The 24,365-nt window shown below is 32.4% G+C and overlaps 2 protein-coding genes across 2 annotated transcripts in view; one reads left to right on the top strand and one right to left on the bottom strand.

Annotated features, from left to right (window-relative positions):
* Positions 1–3,947: 3,947 nt before the first annotated feature.
* Positions 3,948–10,606, top strand: LOC143250750 (uncharacterized). The gene is made up of 3 exons (XM_076501706.1): positions 3,948–4,057; positions 4,386–4,647; positions 10,321–10,606. Exons 1-3 carry the CDS (start codon positions 4,041–4,043, stop codon positions 10,552–10,554), a joined length of 513 nt encoding a protein of 170 aa, XP_076357821.1. The 5' UTR covers positions 3,948–4,040; the 3' UTR covers positions 10,555–10,606.
* A 2,543-nt stretch (positions 10,607–13,149) lies between these two features.
* LOC143250749 (N-acetylgalactosamine-6-sulfatase-like) overlaps positions 13,150–24,365 on the bottom strand; it is a 44,732-nt gene continuing 33,516 nt past the window's right edge. Inside the window, 3 exon segments of the mRNA XM_076501705.1 lie at positions 13,150–13,377; positions 14,154–14,271; positions 19,894–20,015. Of these exon segments, the coding sequence (XP_076357820.1) occupies positions 13,291–13,377; positions 14,154–14,271; positions 19,894–20,015 (327 nt within the window). The 3' untranslated portion in view covers positions 13,150–13,290.

Here is a 24,365-nt window from a genome sequence, read left to right as displayed (position 1 = left end):
AGCAAAGTTGTTGATATAATCTATACACGACTTCACAATTAATAACACTTGTGGAAAGTTTCGGTTTCCTACATAGACTACTTCTATTATTGACAATCCTAATTTTCCGCACTCGATTTAACCCTGTGTTAGTCTTTTGTAAAATTTCCTTTATTAACCAATAAATTAAAACAATGTATATTAATATTTGTTTCTTATTTACCACCTAAACTAATTATAACAATTTCTGATAAATTGTTCTTGTAGAGTGCTCATGATGACAATTAGTTGAATGGACTACCTGTTTTAGACTAACGGGTGCAAGAATTTAACACAAACTAACCGAATACTGAAACAATCGATAACAACAAACACGTAGATGCTTTCATCCCTCGGCGTGAATGTTTGTAACATGTTTGGGGTCCGTGAAGAACCCGTAAGACTAAAGCAGGAATTAAGTCTCTTCCATAAAGCACCTACATAAACATGAAGTCCTGACACAATTTTTCTAATAGAGTATCCTTAACCAGCCAAAACATCGAGTCTTACATGCCTGTCATATAGTGTTTCAGCTATCAGTGTATTTATATTAATACTACTACCATGATAACTGTGTGCATCGAGATCTATATCCTTGTGGGGATCTTGTTTGGGTACAGTCTTTGTGTACTATATGAGCAGATATGAATCATATTTTCTCTAATTAAGAAACTTCCTATACTCCCCCTCTCTCTAGTTGTTTGGATATATGCGTTTTGTATACCCGGGAGGGTCAGGTTCACTAGACCTCTTCCTTCTTCCTTTCATTGTTAGGGTGGACTGCTTGGTATATTTATAGTTAGTACTTGAAGGCCAGAGTGATAAGCATTACTTAGGCCCTTTTCAGGGCAATGTCCATGTATATTGTTCTGTCAGATTATCTAAGTCTAGATCATAGGTGGACTGTTTTATTTTAGCACTTATTGTTATTAATGTTTGTTTTGTTGTTTTTCGAATTTCGCACAAAGCTACTCGAGTACTATCTGTGTTAGCCGTCCCTATTTTAGCAGTGTAAGACTAGAGGGAAGGCAGCTAGTCATATTGTTATTAATACTATATATATATATATTTTAAACTAGTTTTAGCTTAATGATCTAATGTATGGATTAATCGGGGAGAGGTGTTTAGGTCTCTCTTCATCATACATGCAATATCTGTCTAGTTCGCATAACAGCTCATTATTTCTCCAATTTTTATCGAAATATTTTATTGTACTATGTAGAAGTCTATCTGGTATTGTTTGTGTATTTGAGTATTTGTGCATGAACTTTGAATAAGTGGTTTTGGGTACTCTATATGCTGTTGTAATCAATGCATTTTGTAATGTTTGTAGTTTGACTTGCAGCTGTTTTATACTTACGTTAATCCATGCAGGAGCTGCATAGTCTATTACAGGTCTTATATATGTTTTTTTATATTTTAAGGATGTTTTCAGGTTTTGTTCCATGATTCTTTCCAGTTAGACTCCTAGCATAGTTTATTCGTCGCCAAATTTTAGTTTTTATGTTATTTACATGTTTTGTCCAGGTTAGTTTTGAATCGAAAGTTAATCCTAAAAGTTTTGCAGATGTAGCAGTTTGGAGAAGCTTTCCGTTCAAGTGGATCTGAGGTTGTACTTTTTGATTTTTCGTTGATTTTGGAAACATCACTCACTGTGTTAATTTTGATTCTGTATTTTTGGCAGTATTCACTTATTCTGTTAAGTTGTGGTTGTATGTTAGTGGCTGCTATTTCTGGTGTTGGGGCACTTTTCCAAATTGCTACATCATAAGCGAACTATGACGAGTATCCATGATTTGGGTCTTTAAGTGGCATATTATTCACATACATGATGAAGAGAACAGGACTTACCGCCCCTCCTTGAGGGACGCCAGCTTCTGGAGTGAAGAACTCCGAGAAAGTTCCCTCTACATTTATTCTACATTTTCAAAAAGTTAGAAAACCAGCGAATAATTCCTCACGGTAGTCCCATTTCGTACATACGGAACGGAAGACCGTTGTGCCATACAGTGTCGAATGCTTTCTCGATATCCAGAAAGCAAGCAATAATGTATTCTTTTTTTATTATAAAGCTATTTATTTTCGTTTCAGTTAACCTAATTAAATGATCTGTTGTTTGTCTAAAGTTTCTAAATTGGTTTTGTTCCTCTGGTAATTTTGAAGCAATTTCCAAAAATGTGAAGAGTCTATTACTTTTTATTTGTTCAAACACTTTACCTACACAGCTGGTCAGGCTGATTGATCAATAACTGTTTGGCTTATTGGCTGGTTTACCTTCTTTGTGGAACATTAATATATTGGCTTGTTTCCAAGAAACTGTATCCAGAGTATATGAATAAATTAAAGATAGCTGATAGGTGGTCAAATAATTTTGGAGTGCTTATTTTGAAAAGAATTGTTTGTAAGCCATCATTTCCTGGTGCTTTGTTTTTTGAATTGTTGATTGCTTGTTTGAGTTCAATAAGTGATTTTTTTTTTGTGAGCAGTAGAGTATTATAGTCATATGTGTTATTAGTGTTGCTGTTAATAATATTGATTGGAAAATGTGGTTTGCATAATTCTGTTATTTGTTACATGATTGTTTACTTTGTTGTAGTAATAGTTGTTCATATCTAGGTCATTATGTGATTTTTAAATGTGTTTTGTTGTTAATGTCCGAAGGCTTCTGCTCGTTCTTTGTTGGTTTATGTTAAGGTGTTGTTATATTCCAATGTTGGGTATTTTCTTGTCGTGGGTTCATTTGTGAATCTTTCTCGGTGTAACCAGAACTTTCTAGGGTCGGTTTATTCATTTAGTTGGGAGCGGAAGTTATCCCATTTTTGTTTTTTTAGCTGTTTAATTTCTGCTCTAATTTTATTTCTAATGTTTCCTATTCAAATCTTAAAACTATAGGATTTAAAGTGGCATAACAACCGTTGATTGGTTCGGCGATACTACTCAAAGTGTAAACTGTGAGCATGTGACTATACTCTGGTGCATTCATTTTCACATGACAAAGAGATGAAACTCCCATACAATTTGTTTTCTATATCCTTTTTCATCACTTTTCCATAATTATTTATTTTCAGTATTGAACATATGTGTATATTATTTAGGGTTACGTGAAAAGCAAGCAGAAAAATAAAGTGTTTGCTTTGTTTAAATGTGATCTCTTGCATAGGTCCAACACTTACACATTCTACAGTCCTTTTCGTCCAGTTACATACACAACCTGTCATCTAAATCGAACAATTCATCGTGCTGTTGTAGGGCTAACTTACCTGCAAAACATGCGAGTTAAGAAAGTAACTGAGTGTTTGAGGTGCCCCACTAAGGGCAACAAAACTTAATAAAACATTAAGTTCAACTGTTCACAACTTCTTATGTTCAGCAAGTGGTGACGTATTTAAAGGGTTTGATTAGGTCCTCTAAGCATCCAATATAATCTAAACAATTACGAGGATGATATAGTTTGTTGAAGGATTGGTCAGAAGCGTTCTGATATTGGCATATATCTTCAACAAATAAACTCGTATCTTAAGTGTTACTAGTTCACGATTTCGTCTATTCTATAAGATGTTAAAGACAGTCTTAAACATAACTGTGTTTATAGGACTAGTAAATTAGTTGAACGAATTATTCCTGTACGTACAAAATGTTTTCTAATGAAATTTTTACTTTAGTCTGAACTGATTAGACCAAGTAAATATTTAAAATAAAATTTACATACACTGTAAACATAAATGGTACAGAATTTCAAGGTTAGATGTATACGCTAGCTGAAAATAGGTTTAATATTTGTTATCACTGTTCTTACCAGAGCTTGCACGTGAGTGATAACACTGATAAATCCTTCAAAAATGATAAGTATATGAGAAAATAACACCTTGGACAACACATATCTATAGGACACATTCATATCCATATGGTATTTGCACGACAAACCGGATGTTATCACACGTATATATTTCATCGGATAATCATTTTTCCATTTTGTGTTGTTGGTTCATGAATAGTGAGATCTCGATAGTCATTGGTCCACAATGAAGACCACAGTAAAGGTAAGTTACATACTGACCATTTAGTAATTCTAAGATATCAATCATAAACAACTTCATTAGAATTACGTTCTGCATTTCATAGGCCACTTAAGTATGAATAATAAAGTTAAACAGAAATTTAAACTACATGCTCTGACTCACACTTGAACTTAATGTTAGGTTTGCTTGTTGTTAAGTCCAAAGCTACAGCATGGGCTATATGTATTCTGCCCATCACTGCTATTGAACTTGATCTCATAATGTCAAGTTAGAAAGCATTTAATAGTCCTAACACGTCTAATTTTTTGTTTCATTTTCTTAATTTCAAAATACTTTGTTTATTCTTGTAGGGATCCTTATCTTCGCCATTGTTATAAGTAGTTGTGTTCTAGACACAGCAGCATATGTCCATCACTTGAATCCCCGTAGTCACCATAGGGCATTATTAAAATCAGCTTCCAAATACGCTCAGCATAATGAACACATTGCCAATGGAATCATCACTGGAGGACTCACTATTGCTGGATTATACGCGTTGTTGAAGAGAATACCTGGTGTTGGGGATTTCCTGTTGAAAATTGGATTGTTATTTAAAGCTAGCACAGGACAGGTAGGGCAATTGTATCATGTATCATATAAAAAGCTGCAATGACTATTTTTCATAACAATTATTCTCATCTTTATAATTATACATGTAGATGTGGGACATTACACGCAAACATTATTTTCAAAATGTATCAATTGGAGATCACGATAAGATAACGTATTGATGTATTTATAACAAACCGAAGAAAACATGTTTGATAAAAACATTTAATTAAATTAACTGATAGATAAATATGATGATATTTATATAATATATCAGAATAAATGAATACCATTGTTGAATACGTGTATGTTATGCATTGTTTTGCGGGTATGGCTTGTCATACCAATGGATGAGAGGGAAAACGAGTAATTTTATCACACATCAAGTTTTAAATAGTGTTAACCTTGGATATTAAGCATTTAGAAAATGTGAAACATATCATTCACAAACGGAAAACTTTAATGGTTACTTTCGTGATGACGAGAAACCCATTTCAAGTGAAAATGTATCTTTAAACGATTGGGGTATCAAAATTACTTTCATTAAGTATTTAGAAAATGTAAAACATTATTCACGAACGGAAAATCTTACTGAATATTTTCATTAAAAAATGTGAAGCATATCATTCACGAAAGAAAAACTTTAATGGCTACTTTCAGTAAGCATTTAGAAAACGTGAAACATATCATTCACAAACGGAAAACTTTAATGGCTACTTCTAAAATGAGAGTTTTCTCTCCCGCTTAAAGCTTCCTTTAGTTTCGCAGAGCACACGTTAGGGTGAAGCGTCAGAAGTATGTTTGTTTGTTTTTGAAATCCGCGCAAAGCTACACGAGGGCTATCTGCGTTAGCCGTCCCTAATTTAGCAGTGTAAGACTAGAGGGAAGGCAGCTAGTCATCACCACCCACCGTCAAATATTTTACCAACAAATAATGGGATTGACCGTCACTTATAATGCCCCCATTCCCCATTATAAATGTTCTCAGAGTAAAGAGCATCCGTTGTTCCCATCGTATACCTGTATTAGAATGTGTGTGTCGTTATTTTTATTATAGCAAACCGATGAGAATTGAACCCATGATTTTAATGTTGTAAATCCGAAGACTTACCCCCATCTAAAGCGAAATCCTTCACGAATATAATAAAATTAAAATATTTTTTACCGAATTTGTTACTCAAAACTGGATAACACATTCAAATAGAATTCATATAAAACTATTAATGACGTCACATACTTATTGAAATCTATGTGCATTTAACTTACTGCAGTATATTATATTAATTTATTCTTTAATAGTCATCACAGAATATTGTTAAGAAAATGGTAAAACTACTTAAGTGAAAACTAAAAAAAACAAAAAAACAGAAAAATATTTGAATTTAAATTTACGTAAGTCATCGCTTGGCAGCGTTTGCAAAACAGATAAGAAAAATAAATTCAATCGAATCGACATCAAAAACATGGGAGATTGCAAGCCTACATGTATTTTTCAATGTATTTAAAGCACATTCACAACTTTAAACGCTTTGCGAAAGCTGTCTTTTACAGTTTGTACAACGTTAGTTAGTTATCACCATTAGATTCCATCTAGGAACATAGGGCCGCACTCGCTTGCGGATTCTTCAACAAGTATTTAAGTGAGTAGGTTGTTAGCCCACTGCACCGAGCCGTCCCTAATTTAGTAGTGTAAGACTAGAGGGAAGGCAGCTAGTCATCACCCCCCACCGCCACCTTTTGGGCTACTTTTTTTACCAACGAATAGTGGGATTGACCGTCACATTATAACGCCCCACGGCTGGGAGGGCGAGCATGTTTGGCGCGACGCGGGCGCGAACCCGCGACCCTCGGATTACGAGTCGCACGCCTTACGCGCTTGGCCATGCCAGGCCTTGTACAACGTAAATAGCAGTTATTACAAAACTAACAGAAATCGACGTATATCTAAGACTACGGCTTTAATAAGAGATTCCAAGCGACTCTGAAAACCCAAATCAAACCAAACTCCGTTTAAAATAAGTTATCTTGTCGACACTATTTCAAATACATTTTGCATTTTACTACTATACTGCAGAACTCCGTAGACCCTACCTTTTTAATTTTCAATAGACATAGATTTGTCATACGTGTGTATGTACATATACATACACTGCTGGCCAAAATCTTAAGGCCAATGAACATAAAGAAAAAATATGCATTTTGCGTTGTTAGACTTAACCACTTATTTGAGCAAAGCTTTGAAAGACCCTGAGGGATACGGAACGAGAATTTCAAGTGGTCGGCCCAAGAAAATTTCGCCGGCGTTGAGCAGAGGATTCGACGGGTTGTTCGGCAAGACACCAGCCGATCTTCGAACCACATTAAGGTCCTTATGGACGCAGAATGCAGCTCAAGAAGAATCAGACGGCATCCACGAGAGAAAGGCTTTAAAAACCGTGAACATCTTCGAAGGTCACACCTCTTTCCACACCACGAAACAGCTCGGTTACACTTTGCTGAGAAGCACCAAACATGGGACGTAGAAAGTGGACGAAGGTTTTGTTCTCCAATAAGAAAAAATTTAACCTGGATGGTCCAGATGGCTTCCAACGTTTCTGGCACGATAAGGATATCCCACCGGAGACTATTTCTACACGACACAGTGGAGGAGGTTTCATCATGATCTGGGGTGCTTTCTCCTTCCATGGAACAATGGAGCTTCAGGTTATACAGGGGCGTCAAACAGCAGTTAGGTACAATGGCATGTTGAAGAGAGCATCCTTGTTGACTGAAGGCCCTCGCTTGTGTGGAAATGACTGGATCTTTCAGCAAGACAACGCTGCAATCTACAATGCCTACAGGACAAAGGACTTTTTTCATGGCGAATAACGTGATTCTTTAGGATCATCCAGCGTGTTCGCCCGAACTGAACCCCATTGAAAATGTTGGGGGGGGGGGATGACAAGGGAAGTCCATAAAAAATGGTCGTCATTTCCAAACAGTAAATGATCTTCGTGAAGCCATCTTCACCACTTGGAATAACATTACAGCCAGCAAACGCTTATATCGACCATACCACAGCGAATGCTTGAAGTTATTCGCAATGACGGTCGTGCAACTCACTACTGAGACCTCTTGTTGGGCATTTCCTACCCTGTTTAGGACTTCTTTTTAGTATGGTCTTAAACTTTTGACCAGCTAGTATTTTGGTTAATTTCATAGTGTTTACATTTTCTCTATTAAAAATGTTAAAGTTTTCTATTTTTATTTTCCCTTTTCTTATTTTCATCTTTCGAAGCTCTACTCAAATAAGTGGTTGAGTCTGGTAACGCAAAATGCATATTTTTTCTTTATGATCATTGGCCTTAACATTTTGGCCAGCAGTGTATTACTACAATAGTCATTGAATCCACTGATTGTTATGCCTTTCCATTGTTGCAAAGAGAGATAAGTTAATTAATAGGATACTTCAAGTATACAAAGGTATACTTAAACAACTGTTAGCGGAATGGAATGACGTATTGTAAGACTGCCCTGTGTGACAACATCAATAAAGTAATTGAAGGTCATGTTTCCATACACCTAAAATTTCAAATATTAAAGTGGTTCAAGAACAGCAGCTGAATATACAGTTACGACAGAAAGTGTTCGTTCCCCTGAGTCCCGAGCAGTTTTTTCTCATAACTTAAGTATCACGATTTGGTTAATAGAAGTATGATATTTTATAAATATTATACTAACACATCTACATAAATTTTTACTTAAATTAAATGACAAATAAACTTTATAAACAAATAACCAAAATTAGGAGGAGCAGAAAGTGTTCGTACATTTCAGAACGTGTGAAATAACTGTTATTCCCGTAAAAATGTTGTTTAGTTTGGCGAATAAACTACATTATACCATTCCAGAACTAGACACTGGGTTCATAATTATTGGAATTTAGCTGGTGAAACATTTACTTCCAGCAATTTAGCGCAATCTCCGTCATTATCTGCTTGGTCATCATGGCGAACAGGAAACTGTCCAGTGATTTAAAAAAAAACGAATTATTGTAAAATACAAGTCTCGTGTATCTCTTTCTGGTATTGCTATACAACTTAATGTGCCTAAATCTACTGTTTAAAGCATAATTGCCAAGTTTAAGCTTACAGGATCAACTGCTAACCTCCCTCGTTCCAGACGCCTCACCAAAATTCCAGAGAGAACCAAGAGAAAGGTTCTCAGAGAGGTTAGTAGAAACCCTCGTTTAATACGTAATTATATCCAAAAGCTGGTAAGGGAAAATGGTGTTGATGTAAGCACCTCTACAGTTACAACATGTTACACTCCTCTGGGTTCAAAGCATACTGTCCTCTGCCACAATAATGTTCGCTATATTTTCCGTAAGAAGGGGGAACGAAATCTTCAAAAGAACACTGTCCATACAGTTAAACACGGAAGTGGCTCGATCATGCTTAGCATGGGTTTCTTTAGCTCTTCTGGTGTAGGCAGCCTTCACCGCGTCAACGGAATCATGAAAAAAGAAGGGTACGTTGATATATTAGACACTTATATCAAGAATGATGCTCGGAACTTGCGACTTGAGCGTCGTTGGATCTTCCAGCACGACAATGACCCTAACCACACATCAAATTATGTGCAATCCTGGTTGCAGAGAAACCATATAAGCGTTCTGGAGTGGCCATCGTAGTCACCCGATCTCAACCCAATTGAAAAAGTTTGGCATGAGTTGAAGACCAGGATTCATCAGCGTCATCCGAAAAACTTGCAAGAATTGGAGGCCTTCTGTAAAGAAGAATGGAAGAAAATACCAGTCGAGTACTGTCAAACGGTCATGGGGGCTATGAGGAGAGATTGCGCCAAGTAATTCACCTGAAAGGCTACACAACTGACCATTAAAGTAGATGCACGAACACTTTCTGCCCTTCCTATGTTTGGTTATTTGTTTATAAACAATTTATTTGTCATTCAATTTACATAAACATTTACGTAGATGTGTGTTAGTACAATATTTATAATATACGAAACTTTCATTATCCTTATCGTAATACTTTAAGTTATGAGTAAAAAACTACCCACGACTCAGGGGTACGAACACTTTCTGTCGTAACTGTGCCTTTCCATGCTCACCGAATTGTACCAGACGGCAGACTGAAATACCACCATAGTGATAATATATCAATAAAACAGTACTTCCGAGTGGAGTAATCAAACGAGACTAAAGGTATTTAGTTAGCTTCCAAAAATCTTTCATTATATTCATTACTTTTGTTCACCTGTTTCTTGCAAAAAAATAATAATAAAGAATCGCACGAATTGACGTGTATTTGATCGATAAAATAAAAACCCGACCTTTGCCATGGGAACGTTAATTAAAGTTGTGATTTTTAAGTTTACTTTAGACTAAGGCTAAAACTGTACTTAAGCTTGCGTAGACAAATATATATGTATATTATAAATGCTCTATGTTTAACCTGGAGACACAAGTAGTAAACAAACCCACAATGACTTCGAATTTTTGGGACTTTGTTTGATGTTGTTTGTGCGTGTGTGTGATTTCAAATATAAATATCTGTTACGAGTTTGATTAATTTTAATTACACTAATCTGATCCTTATAATTAATTCTTTGCTATTAAAATAAAACATGCTATGGTTTTGGTTTTTAAAATGAAATTCGAAGTCTAATAGTTTAGTAAACTGTTACTCTGCAGATCCCGGTACCAGAGCTCGGAGAAGATCGTTACTTTGAGTACGAGATTAAAAATCACATGGTTGGCTTTCTGAAGTTTCGCATGAGAGCTAAGGTCCGTGACCCTGTTTTAGGTTTGGAAGGTCACGGGGAGGATAAAGCTGCCGACAAAGCCCTGGAGATGGCTATGCAGGACTTGATTAACAATCTCCTTCAATTAATAGTGGACGAGATAGATAACACAGAGCAAAAATAATGTATTATAAGACTACGAGATAAAAACATCGAATATAATACATTCTTTAACCCTTATGTCCATTTCATACACAAATAGTTATGTATTTTTAATGAAAAATATTTGAAACATGAAAGAATGTTTTTCACACTTTTCCTTTTTCATATCACTGGACGTGAAAAAACAAATTAATAGAAACATACTGATAATTAATATCCTGCACTGGAATAAATTAAAACAAATTAATAGAAACATACTGATAATTAATATCCTGCACTGGAAGAAATTAAAACAAATTAATAGAAACATACTGATAATTAATATCCTGCACTGGAATAAATTAAAACAAATTAATAGAAACATACTGATAATTAATATCCTGCACTGGAAGAAATTAAAACAAATTAATAGAAACATACTGATAATTAATATCCTGCACTGGAAGAAATTAAAACAAATTAATAGAAACATACTGATAATTAATATCCTGCACTGGAAGAAATTAAAACAAATTAATAGAAACATACTGATAATTAATATCCTGCACTGGAAGAAATTAAAACAAATTTCATTCACAAATTATTTGAAATATTCAATAAGCACACACTATGTTTTTAAGGTACCATGAAATTTAAAAGTGACAGAAAAAAATAGATAATTACAACCAAAACAGTTATGCTTTAACAGTTTCTCTGTCACATTTAACTATAAGTATTAATTTTTTTACAAGTAATTAAATGAGCCAACATAATAAAAAATAAACAATATTCTGGGAACTTAACGAGAAAGCCAGTGTATCAGTGAAAGTTAGAGAAATTAAAAGAACAAAGAACTTGGATAAAAGTTAAACGTAGTAGACAATAAACGTATAACAATTAAAATTAGTTACAATACCAGAAAATAGTGCTGCACTGAAGAGGCAAACAAACACGGAAGAATTACAATAAGGATCATCTGTTATAAATTAAAGTGAAAGCAATTTCAATCTGCAGTACATAATGACGAAACAAAGTGTTGTTTTTTTCGCTAGGATATTTTAAGCAAAACCATACTAAGATACAAATTAAATCGAATATTTTCCTAATAAGGATCCTTGTGAGGAAAACCAATTAGCAAATCACCACATCACTTCTTTCTCTTTGATGCTTTACATCTGGAGCTAAGTATGGAAGCTATCCCTGACTGAGGGGCAGTTATATGGATACAAGCATCCATAGTTTTCTCCTTAGGTAAAAATAATAATATATGATTTGACAGAATTTTACCTGTAAGGCTTTATCAGAGAGCTATTTTATCTCATTTAAACAAGCTTAATAGTGAAACACAGAATGCAGGAGGAATTTCTAAGTACGTTTATGAATTCTGTTTCATGTATTTATGTTTCTTACATTCCATACTTCATTTTTAATCTTGTTTACACAGATTGAAGTGCATTCTTAAATAAAACCTCACAAGTGAAATATCAGATAAAGTATAAAAATGTGTCGAGTCTAGTGACGTGTTTAGTTTTTGAAAATGATTTTCACCACCTGTATATTTGGTAATATTTAAAAACTATCACAGATCCTTCTGAACCTCAGCAGCTCAGGAGTGTCAGACTGCTAACTCTAATTTCATGTTCTTTCAGATTCATTTTAAATGCTTCACATCAAATCCAACTGTTTATCACATGAGGAATAAACTAAATTAAGGAAATGATATTTACTTAAAATCCTGAAATAACCTAACAAATTTGAAGTATTGAATTAGACATGGTAAAAAGAAATGGATTGAAATAATGGTCCCAAGTATGTGCTAGAGTAAGGAAATCAGTTAACAGTAAGAGAGAAATAATACATTTTCAAGTTAATACAGCACAGAAGGAAACATTTAGTGAATAGAAATGAAAGCACAGTATTAACAAAAATATTAAGGTTCCATACAATATTTACATGTTGGGAATATTCACCATGAGGTAAGTCAGACTTTGTCTAAAACTATGTCAGAGAAACATGTAAAAGCTTTTACAAAACAACATCAAAGTAAACAAATGACCACAAGTTTAGTTGGGTCAAATGGGATTATGTTCCATGTTATATTATTAATAGAAGTTAGAATATATCATGTCACAATTTCCAGTGGTAGAATGTTCTGGTTAGACACGAACAATAAAAGAAAAATGTATGAAGTACATAGAAAAGGAGGCAGAAAGAGCGTCAGATGTCTTAAGGGCCAGAGATCAGTACATGTTACTGATAAATATGAAAACAAAGTATTATCCACCAAGGTTAGACAGAAAATGGTTAGCAAGTGATACAACTTTTTGTGAGATGTAATTACTGTGGAGCTTTAAAATGTACAGAAACTGAAGTTTTCAGGAAATCAAGTTTATATTTTTGAACTTTATTTTAAATTATGTTATACACTCAAAATCATCCTTAAAATTTAAAAGTGAAAAAAATTACAAAAATAATTACTTAAAAATCAATTTCAAACAAAATTTTAAAATAAACAAAGTTGTTTACAAGAAATATTATGGTGAATTCTAAATATGAATGACAGTTATATTGCATATACAGTTAGTATACTGTAGCTGATGTGTTAATGTTCTAATGAAGCTAAATGGGATTGAAAAACATGACACTGACACAGAGCTACAAGGTATTTTCAGTGGTGGGGAAAATTTTTCAAAAAAGGTCCATAAATTTTTCTGTAATCCAACATTTAAACCTACCAATCACCTTAGGTGATTATTAGTCACTTTTCTTTTGACGTCACTTAGTGAGGCCAGGAGCAAAGATATGGCTTGGATAGGGGAGGTGTCAAACACCTTTTCAACTTCTTACAACCAGGGGGTGACCAATGCTTTAAGGAATGAAAAAAAATCATTGAAGTTACATAAACAAAAGGAATTATATAGACCAAATACACACCACCCTTAAATATTAAGCAATGGATAGTTTTGCTCAGAAACTCTTTAATAAATAACATTATCAACAAATGTATGCATTATAGATTTAAAAAACATACCATAATTAAGAAGTTCAATTAGGTAAGACCACACCAACCAGCTCTTTAAACATACTACAAGTTTCAAATCTAAGTGCAGTTAATTTCAAATAATGAACAAACTCTCAAATGCACCAGTGTGTGTATATACAAAGATATTTTAATAAGACACAGTATTAAAAAAAAAACCTTTCAAAATGTGTACATTTAATGAAAAATGTCTGAGGTATGCTGTGGTACCCATAAGCCTATGAAAGCTATGAGTAAATATTTTCCACCTCTAAGCTCTATTAGTGATAGATAATTAGAATAACATGCTAAATTATAACACAAATAAAGCTATTTTTATTTTCTTTTTTTTCCAAGCAATATTATGGCAGTGGATGGGTAAGGGGGAGTATGGTTGGCCTCTAGCATGTACAGGACTTTGAGAATTACCATTTCCATATTGTTCAAAGGTGGGCATTTCATTAGTTTCAAATGAGCTTCTAGTTCTTAACAATATTTTATTTATATAAGTCAGCTTTTCATGCATTAGGTTAGAGTTGGATCAGGTAAGCCCCAAAATTCAGGCAATTGGCTCCTGCAAGTATTCTAAACATTCAGGAGCTAACAACATATATATTACATACCATAACTGCTTTATCACACCAGTTTAACTGTGGCTTCCCTGGTGTTAAATTTTTCTTGTGTTCCTTAACTATCTCTAAAATGGCAGATTTAGCTCTCTGATATTCTTCAGACTTTGGGCTGAAAACAGAATAATAAATGAACTAGAATCTGGATAATTTAAAAGACATTAAATAAATAAATAAATATATCAGTGAAAATGTAATTTAATTTTTACATTTTTACTTTGAAAAAGTTAAACAAAAGTTTATAATAAGAAACTATAAGAAAATAACTGTAATTACTATATTTCACACAAAGTCTATCTTTAAGGTTGAACAATTCATGTTACTGTTAAACCAGTCACCTGGTATGTATTACAACATCTTCCATTCAATAACATTGCACCATTTCTTGTGTAATTTTTGTCAACAAAACAGTTTTGTGTTAAAATCGTTTACTAAACTAGAAATTATAGAAATTATTGTATTATAGTAATATTTTCTGCCTAGATGATGGTACAGTTCTCATAAAACTAATAACTAGCAGTTTCAGTAGTCTTTTTTGTTTGTTTTTTGAATTTCATGCAAAGCTACACAAGGGCTATCTGCACTAGTTGTCCCTAATTTAGCAGTGTAAAACTAGAGGGAAGGCAGCTCATCATTACCACCAACTGCCAACTCTTGGGCTACTCTTTTACCAATGAAAAGTGGGATTGATTGTTACATTATAATGCCCTCATAGCTGAAAGGGTGAGCATGTTTGGTGTGACGGGGATTCGAACCTGCGACCCTCCCTTTACAAGTCAAAGAATGTTGTGATGGAAACAAAATAACTGTGGGTCTATCAAGATTTACTGGCTTGTGTATTTTAGGGAGAAGATACAATATAGTATGGAAAGTCTGTTGATATTCATGAAGAGGAGCATTCTCACAAGAAACACATAATGATTGGTCTGACAGTCGTGAGTTGAGTGTCTTAACCACCTGGTCATGCAGGGCTCCAAGTTGTTTGATGGACACATGAATTCAACATGCCCAAAAGGCAAATGAAAGAATAAAAGCTGACAAACTATCCATGACCAGAAGAAAATACAAGGGGAGCTGGAGCCTTCTGCAACCTATTTAGATACAATGGTAGCATTGTCAAAATAAGCCAACACCACCTGACTATGAATAAATCCTGTAAATAAAAACATTATCTCTGTATAAGACCAAAGGCTAAAAATAAACTTAGTCCAATAATATGAAAATATCTGTAAACAGATAAACTATATAGAAGAAAAACAAAAGTGGGATGAAAATATCCACCCATTTCTATGGAATTCAACACAGCAGGAGAGAAAGAAACCCCACTGCATCTGAAATATCTCGGGACCTGACAGAAAGTTGTTTTCCGAATGACAGAGAATCTACTAGTTACATAGAAAATGAAAAATCAGGAAATATGCAACAGTTTTAAACTATGTAAGAAATCAATAATATTTCCAAGGTAGGAAAAAGAATATTATTAAGGTGTGAATGAGATGCTGAAAATTTAAATAAAAACTACACTTGATGCACGAGTGAAAATCAGATGAGTTAAGAGTAATGATATATCTTGTGACTTGGCAGATGTTAGCCAAGTAACCAAAAGAGAAATGAAAACCTAAGATGATTGAAGACAAACAGAAAAAAACAATCACTTTGGTGGTCAGATATTGTGCCAAGCCCCTTTACCCCCTGAAAAAACACATCTAAGGACATAATTTTGCAGGTAGTAAAATAAAGAAACTTCTTTGGGATCACATGAACTGAGAGATAGATATAAAATGTCCATCTTCAACATTCACAGTCTACAAGAAGGAAAACAAAACAATTTGTAAGAACCTTCAGTTTAGAGATATTCAGAATCAAGAACTAAAATATAATGTAGATAGATAACACACTACCATTTTCTCTATGTGCTTCCGAACAAGAAAGATGTGTGTTTTTCTTAAGGCATTGGGCTATCTATCTGCTGAGCCCACTAAGGATAATCAAACCCAATTTTAACATTGTAAGTTCATAGACTTACTGCTGTACTGCAGAAAAATACGAGAATAACTAAAAATACTTGTATGATTTCCTTGGCTAGAAAGCTGAAAATTAAAATTCAAAACGTCAAGATGGTATGGATCTGAAGACATGACAAAAGGCTTTAATCTGGAAGACCCTTAAAACAGAATTCTTCCAGAAGAATGTTGAATAAGAAGGATAGGGTTTACATATAATTAAAAGTTGGAGGTTAGGAGGAAGAATAACTAGCAATCTTTACACTTAAAAAAGCAGTTCAACAAGAGATTGCAACCTAATTCATCATCAAATATTAAGCAGAAAAATATAAACTAAGTTTAATTCTCATAAAAGAATCTGATTAACAAGCTAAAAGATCTTAGTGATAATCATTATAATAGGTAGAAAGAAGACAAATATAGACAGATGGCTTCTTTTAAAGTAACAAAGACAAACGACCACAGTCAAAGAAGGTGAACAAGAAAAAAAGTTTTACAAGGAAACTGAGAAGCTGACAAACACACATTCAGAAGGAAAGTACCTGGTGAAACAGATATGTGACAAAGATGTTCACTTTTGACAGAAAACAAAAAATGGTAAAGAAAGGTTCTAAAGTACAATGACTTCAACAATTTATGAAAGCAAACTCTCAGAAAAAGCTTTCCACAGAAGTAATGGGTACTTCTTTGGAAGATGGACTGGTTATGTGTGTCTAACCTTTTTTCTTCAGAACAGTTGTTCTCTGGATATTGGACTGCTCCATCCCACCTAGATAACATATGTATTCAGTCCTTTTAGCTTGACAACCTATTTATGCTCACATTACAAAATTCTGGATCCATCTATGAAATTTGTAGCCCAATGATGGTAGATGTTTTCCTTTCAGAACTTTTTGAAATATCAAATTACAGAATGATGAACTGTCAATGTTTGACATGTTTGCATTGAAAAATATCTAAAAATAACTTTTCTCTGTATTGTGCAATAAAAACTAAAGTACCATAATGACAAAGATTGTCCAGAATAGGGAATTTCAGTTAATTTAGGTTCTGATGCGAAACTTTCGGTTATAACCATGTTTATCAATAGTTTGAGGAGAAATCTTGACAAATTAATATCCAACTAGCATATATAACCCTCTTTAACAGAACTATACAAGTCCTACAACTTTGTATTATTCAACTTTTCTTATGGGATCTGTTTGTATTTATTGCTACTGTTTAGTTACTCACTCAAATATTTAGCTATGAATACTTAACACACTCATTAATTAATAATTACTAGACGACATTTTTATTTAGTGAAATATTATAAAACTTTTGTATTAGTTTTTCTCAGGTGCTATAACTGTTTTTCTAGAATACTTTTCTATAACTGTTTTAGCATACTTTTACCAAAAAAATTGCTCTTCTGTTTCTATAGGGAACAACTTAATTAAAAAGTATTTTCTAATTGAAGACACGGTTGAATTTTTTTTCAAAGAAAGTAGTTTGAAATGAAAAACTGCATCCTTGTTTTTCATAAGATTTTGATCAGTGCATTATGGCAAATATTATTTGACTCAGTACTGACTAAATGTGAACTTTATCTAGCCTTATAAAAAGATGCATTTCAAATTTTCTGTGAAAGGCAGATGTGTACATAATAGTTACTTCTAGTTTTATCCACATTTTTCCACAACTTAAATAGCATTATTCTTTATGAGATTTTTATATTAACTCAAAGAAGAAAGGAATAATTGTGCTTGACTCATTATTACAGCAATTGTATTAGGAGTTACTTGACTTGCTATTCACCAAAATGACAATTATATGTAATATTTTTTAAGATTATATTGTAAAATTGTAGTAAAATGAAGAAAGTAAGTGCTATGGATAATATTTAATACAATGTTAGATAAATATGCATGCAATGATGGTTAGTACGAAAGCAGTTGTAGTTTTTTTCAGTGCAAAACCACATTGAATTATCTGATGTTTCTACCACAGGGAAATGAAACATGGGTTCCAGTCAGTGGCATAGATCCTAGGGGTGATGGAGGGTATACATCCCCCCCTTCATTTTAGATGGGGGGTATGGTGCATACAATCATCCCACCCTACAGTTTGGTCTGTTGAATTGTTTTATTGCATCACAGGCCTACAAATTGCATTTGTTCTTGTGATTCTTGTATTCTTACCAATCCAATTACATAATTAGGCCTAGATGTAGGCTTTTTCAGTAGCCAAAATGTACATCTTTAATATAGGTGTGCTTCTAAGCTTTTCGATCTAAGTTATAGTTCGTAACTTCATAAGTATCAGTCAGTTGGCCTAAGTATACATCCAAGTATCGTGGCAACAAGATTACTCTGACTGCATGTTTACAGCTTTCAGGTTCACATAATCAGAGATTACCAATTGTAAAAAATCTACGCCCCTGGTTCCAGTGTTATAATTCTGTAAACTTATTACTGTCCCACCTGGGACATAGATACATAAAAATATTAAAATATTCTCAGCTTGAACTTATGCGATCTTTGATTTTAAGCAACAATTTGCTTTGTTCAATCTTTGAAATCATTATGTCTTAAAACTCAAACAATTTTCAGATTTAATGCATAAGCAACTGTCTCATTCCATTTTTGTTCCATGCATCTGCTCCATTAATCTAATTTGTGAACCAAGGAATCCAATAATTGTATTTCAATTTCACAGTAAGATCTTTCATAGTAATTCTAGATAAAAAGAAAAGTTGATGGAACATATCAAGCCTCTGCACAAAATACAGATTTAGGATGAGAAGTCTTGCAAAGTGGTTGATAAAGTCATTTTTGTTAGGTCCTGAGCTACTCAGATGTTTGTCATATCTGCCTTGTGTTCAGCAGAGCTAATGTTCTTAATGGCAGAAATAAAGTTTATAATGAATCTTCTAATGACAGAGAAGGTTGGAAGGAATGTAGGACAGAACACCATCTATCCTTAAAAGAATCTTTAACACCAAAATAACTGGAAAATAAAAGAAGGTTTAGGTTCCCTATGAAGAATAAAAGAGTTTGTTGAAGAAAAATCACCTTGGGCAGGGACAACAATTCTGTAAAAGAAGCACACAGTTCCAAAAACAAAATCATATAAAGAGAGAGAGAAAAAAAAGAAGCAAAAATACTCTTGATGGTAGGAAGATAATTGCATTTCCCCACAAAAAATCCCCATGATATTCTTGTAAGAGGGCAATAACAACTAGGAAGGATCAGAGGAGCCAAACAAATTTAAAGTACGACTTTGATGAATAATCAAAGAAAAGAGTCCCCCCCTAAAGTTAACTTGTATTAATAAAGATTCTACTTCATACATTGATAAGAATAAAGGTATTTCCTATTAGTACTAGAAAGTTTGTTAAGTAATGCCACAGAGTAGTACATAAAGAAAGGTGGGAAAACCTCATTTGACAATCATTTGATGGATTATCTAAATCTCTTTAGAAGAATAAAAATATATTTGAATAATACCCTTGAATAACATTATATCCCATAGAATAAAGTTAGAAAGTACCATTTGATCACAGTTATGCTGATCTCACTATAAATATCTACTTATAAAGTTTTACATTCAATAAAGTACCCTTACAGATTATACATGATGGCAAAAACACATCAGAAATGCGAGGTTATGAGAGGTGCTCTTGCACCCACCTTCAGTAAACATGAGAATTAAAGGACTGATACCACCAAATTTGTTTTAAATAACCTTACTTCAAGGAATACTTTTCTCCAGGATCTCTCCCAAGATGGAATATTTTTGGTTGTGAAGTGTAATTCATTTGTTGATGACTGGTGATTCCTTCAACTTTCTCACCCGGACAAAAATCAATACCCTGTTGTAAGTTAACAAATCAGGACTGAACAAGGAAGTCTCGTTAAAAAAAAAAACTTATTAAAATAAAGACAATTCAAGGTAAAAAATGAATATGATATCCTGGCTAAAAGTCAGAAAATGAATACACAAGACATCATAAAACAGTCAAACATGTACACCCAAAAAGTTATTACTCAGCTAAAAAGATCAGTTAACAAGTATTTTTTGTTTAACCATATATGCAGCATCCATTAACAATAACAAGAATATAGTTACTTTAACATGTTACAATACATCAAATTGTAATACTCTACTTGTACTTAATGACTAAGAATTAAAATACAACTTTAACATGCATTTAATTAGTCATTTAAATTTGGTTCAGTATCTTAACAGAAAAAATAAATGATTAATTTATGGACACTCAAGTATTTACAAAATATTAGGAAGCTGAAGCTCATTAACTCTTTAACCACATGCTCAGTCAACTTGACTGACTCTGTGACCTCTTTGTACTTTACTTTGATTTAATACTCTAACTTTCAATATAGTATGTGAATCTTCACAAAATTTTGCAGTCTCTCAGTTAGCATTAAAAGTCTTTCCCATACAAAAAAGTCATTCTTTTAATGAAGTATTTTTAATAAACTAAAAAAAGATTTGCACATTAATATACTGAGTATTTGTTTTGAATAGTCCATATGAAAAGTAATTTTCATGTTAAGATTAAAAAAAGTTTTTCTCATATCAAAAATCTCAAATTTTCCTGAAACCTCCTAAATACATTTCAAATGCTTTTCTTTTATGAAAAGTTTATATCTGTTATTTTCTCTACTCAAAACGGATTGGTCAATTTGACTGAACTCATAACCACAGTTATTTTCAGAATAACTTCAAACCATAAATGAAACTACATTTATTTATCCTAAGTAGCTTCAAGCTCAAAACAGTAAGTCTATTTGTAATTAAATGATACTGCTTTATTACTCTTTAAACTGTCTCTAACTACTATCCTCACTATTATAAGTTGCTAATCACTTAGAGCACATGCAGTTCATGATGTTACACCAAAGAATTAAATTACCCACATACTGCTCACATGCTTGCCTCATGAAATGTGTTTATTATTATTATTTATTTTATCTAATCTTAACTAACCTAGAAAGTTCCCTATTTTTACATTTTAGTTACTTATATAATAATAAATACAGAATAAACATGAAAAACAATACAAAGTACTTATCCAATTTCATTTATTCTTGGTGTCAGTTGTCAAGGACATTTAAGATTTTTTGGTATACTAATGGTAGTATTGCACTGAATAATACACCAAAGAACATAGACTAATTTCCCCTATCTCTCACAATAGTTTTGGTTTTATAACTATGTGACAAGAGCTATTACAAATTCATCCAAGCTCATCATTGCATTTCTCACTACAATGTTACTTGTACTCTGAGTGAGATTGAACACAGTATTTTGTAATACATTATTTGATAGATAAAAACTCAACTATCAGTTATATGTAATATATAATTAAACATAAGAGACAAGTTACGAACATATCCTGAAAGAGAGGGTATGTCAGGAAGGGTTTCTGTAACCAAACAAAACTGAAGACTATAGAAATTATGGTTTGTCTGAGCAATAACAATTTTATAGAGTATAATTTATGTTTAATTATTTACTATTGCATGGAGTGGTGGAAAAAAATAGAAGACAAGATACTTAGAGAAAATGTGTCATATGTCATACTAGGGAAAATTCAGGATTTTAAAAAATATTTCCTTGTAGAATTAGGAACTCAAAACACATATATATATACTATTACAATATGAATTATTAGCTAAGATTTTATATTAATTGGTATTACATAAAAAAATTAGTTTAATAAAATTTTTAATATAAGATACTAAAACTTTTTGTCATGAGTGGTAAAGGATACCTGGGTTGAAAGAGTTAAACAAAAAACAATGGAGACATTACAGGAGTAAGTCATCACAACCTATGAAATGTTAGATGTTCAGTGGTTAACATACTCATTAATAGTTAAAAAAATCAGTGGTGTCACTACAAGGGAAAACAGTGGATTTTGAGCAGTGAGCAAATAAGTACTGACAGTAAAATGTGAATCAGTACTCACATTTCAACTTGTGTCAAGTGTTTGGGTTAACAGTCATTACTTTGTTCAGCAGTAATATTAAAATGGAAGAAATAAGGAAAAAAAAAAAGACAAATTAAGTTTAGTATCACAGAAAAGTCATTACACTTAACAACCCAACTTCAGCATCACAGAACAAAAGATGATGTTTTCCCAGTAACATTGAACAAAGAATGATGCTTTTTGACTGGTTAACAAATCAAATTCACTGCTACATGACTAGCATCACACTTTAACAGTTACTAATTCAACTTCAGTAATATATAACAAAAGGTGTTACTCTCTAACATTTAACCTTACAGCAACCTTATGCATTATTAAAATTATAGAACAAGTTACAACTCTCAATACTAACAGACTTTGTTATTAATTGCAATACAGAAATTATACATAGTAAGAGATTTTATTTGATAGGATCATATTCTATACATAGTAAGAGATTTTATTTGATAGGATCATATTCTATACATAGTAAGAGATTTTATTTGATAGGATCATATTCTATACATAGTAAGAGATTTTATTTGATAGGATCATATTCTATACATAGTAAAAGATTTTATTTGATAGGATCATATTCTATACATAGTAAAAGATTTTATTTGATAGGATCATATTCTATACATAGTAAGAAATTTTATTTGATAGGATCATATTCTATACATAGTAAGAGATTTTATTTGATAGGATCATATTCTATACATAGTAAGAGATTTTATTTGATAGGATCATATTCTATACATAGTAAGAGATTTTATTTGATAGGATCATATTCTATACATAGTAAGAGATTTTATTTGATAGGATCATATTCTATACATAGTAAGAGATTTTATTTGATAGGATCATATTCTATACATAGTAAGAGATTTTATTTGATAGGATCATATTCTATACATAGTAAGAGATTTTATTTGATAGGATCATATTCTACTGCTAAAAAAAAGACCATATTCAAATAAAAAACAAATCCAAGATAAAATTTCTTCTATACAAAAAATGAAAAATTTTTAAATTCACCAGTTAATAAAAACTTATCAGAAAATTTTTTATCACAAGACATTGATAACCTTATCTTACTTTTTAATATTTTATTCCATGTGTTGTCACATATGTAAAAAAAAGTTTTCCAAATAAGAATGAAAAGATAATAGAAAATTAGTGGGGGTAAAGAAAGAAACAGTCTCTGGTGTACTTCAGTAGTTTAAATATAAACTATTTATATCATATATGACACAAATATGATTTCATATTGCAAGAATAGTACAAAAACTACTTGCTGTGTCTCAACGACATGTTTAGTTTTTTCTCACACTAAATAATAATCAAATGCAGATAAAAAGAATTACCCATTGTATCTCAAAGATAAAATTATATTAACTATTTTAGAAAAGATTGTAGTTGAGGTAAAGTGTATGAAAAACAGACACATCTCCCTAAATATTATTCTAAACTAATTCTAAAATAATTTTTTAAAGAGAAAATTATCTGAAATTTCTCATGAATATAATTCTTTTTGAAGTGCACCATCTTTGTTGTGGGAGAGTACAAAGAAAAATTGCCTAATTTTAATGCCAAGAAAATGATTTAAGTTGAAATTAAATTATATTTAAAAAATCATTATGAATAAATTGCAAAGAAAATACTATCTGTTCTATCTTTACTATGTTGAAAATAAGAAATTTATCAAGAAAGATTAACCTGAAAAACAATCATTGATTTATCCCAAGTTATATTTCTAACATTTCTTGGTATGTAACAAGTCATCTATAAAAAACCTTAAGTACAAAATAATTGTTTAAATCTTAGGATCATAATTTTACCTGTTCTGTAAACTTGGGATTGAAAATAGCAAGAGAAAATAAGCCATCTAACACTGTAGATGTTATTGTTTTTATATTAATTTGATGAATGATAATAAAAAGTACTAATGTCCAATATTAATCCCACTGAAGTTACATGGTTTGTAATTTTTGAAATTTACAAATGTTCCTGGTCAAATATCTGAAGTTCCCAATTAATAAACATTAATCACAATTATAGCATCTGAGGTTTATAGTATTCCACCTGATGATATATACTGTCTTCTGGCATGTCTCATTGGTTATATTTATAGGTGTGAGAGGTGTTTCTAGAAATTTCAGCTTGCACAACAATACAGATGATACATTAGTTTTGACATACACACATTGTTGATTCTTACGCTTG

Source organism: Tachypleus tridentatus, chromosome 5 (genome assembly GCF_004210375.1).
Source record: "Tachypleus tridentatus isolate NWPU-2018 chromosome 5, ASM421037v1, whole genome shotgun sequence".
NCBI lineage: Eukaryota > Metazoa > Arthropoda > Merostomata > Xiphosura > Limulidae > Tachypleus > Tachypleus tridentatus.
Note: the sequence above shows the minus strand (reverse complement) of the source record. Positions and strands in the feature narration are given on the sequence as shown.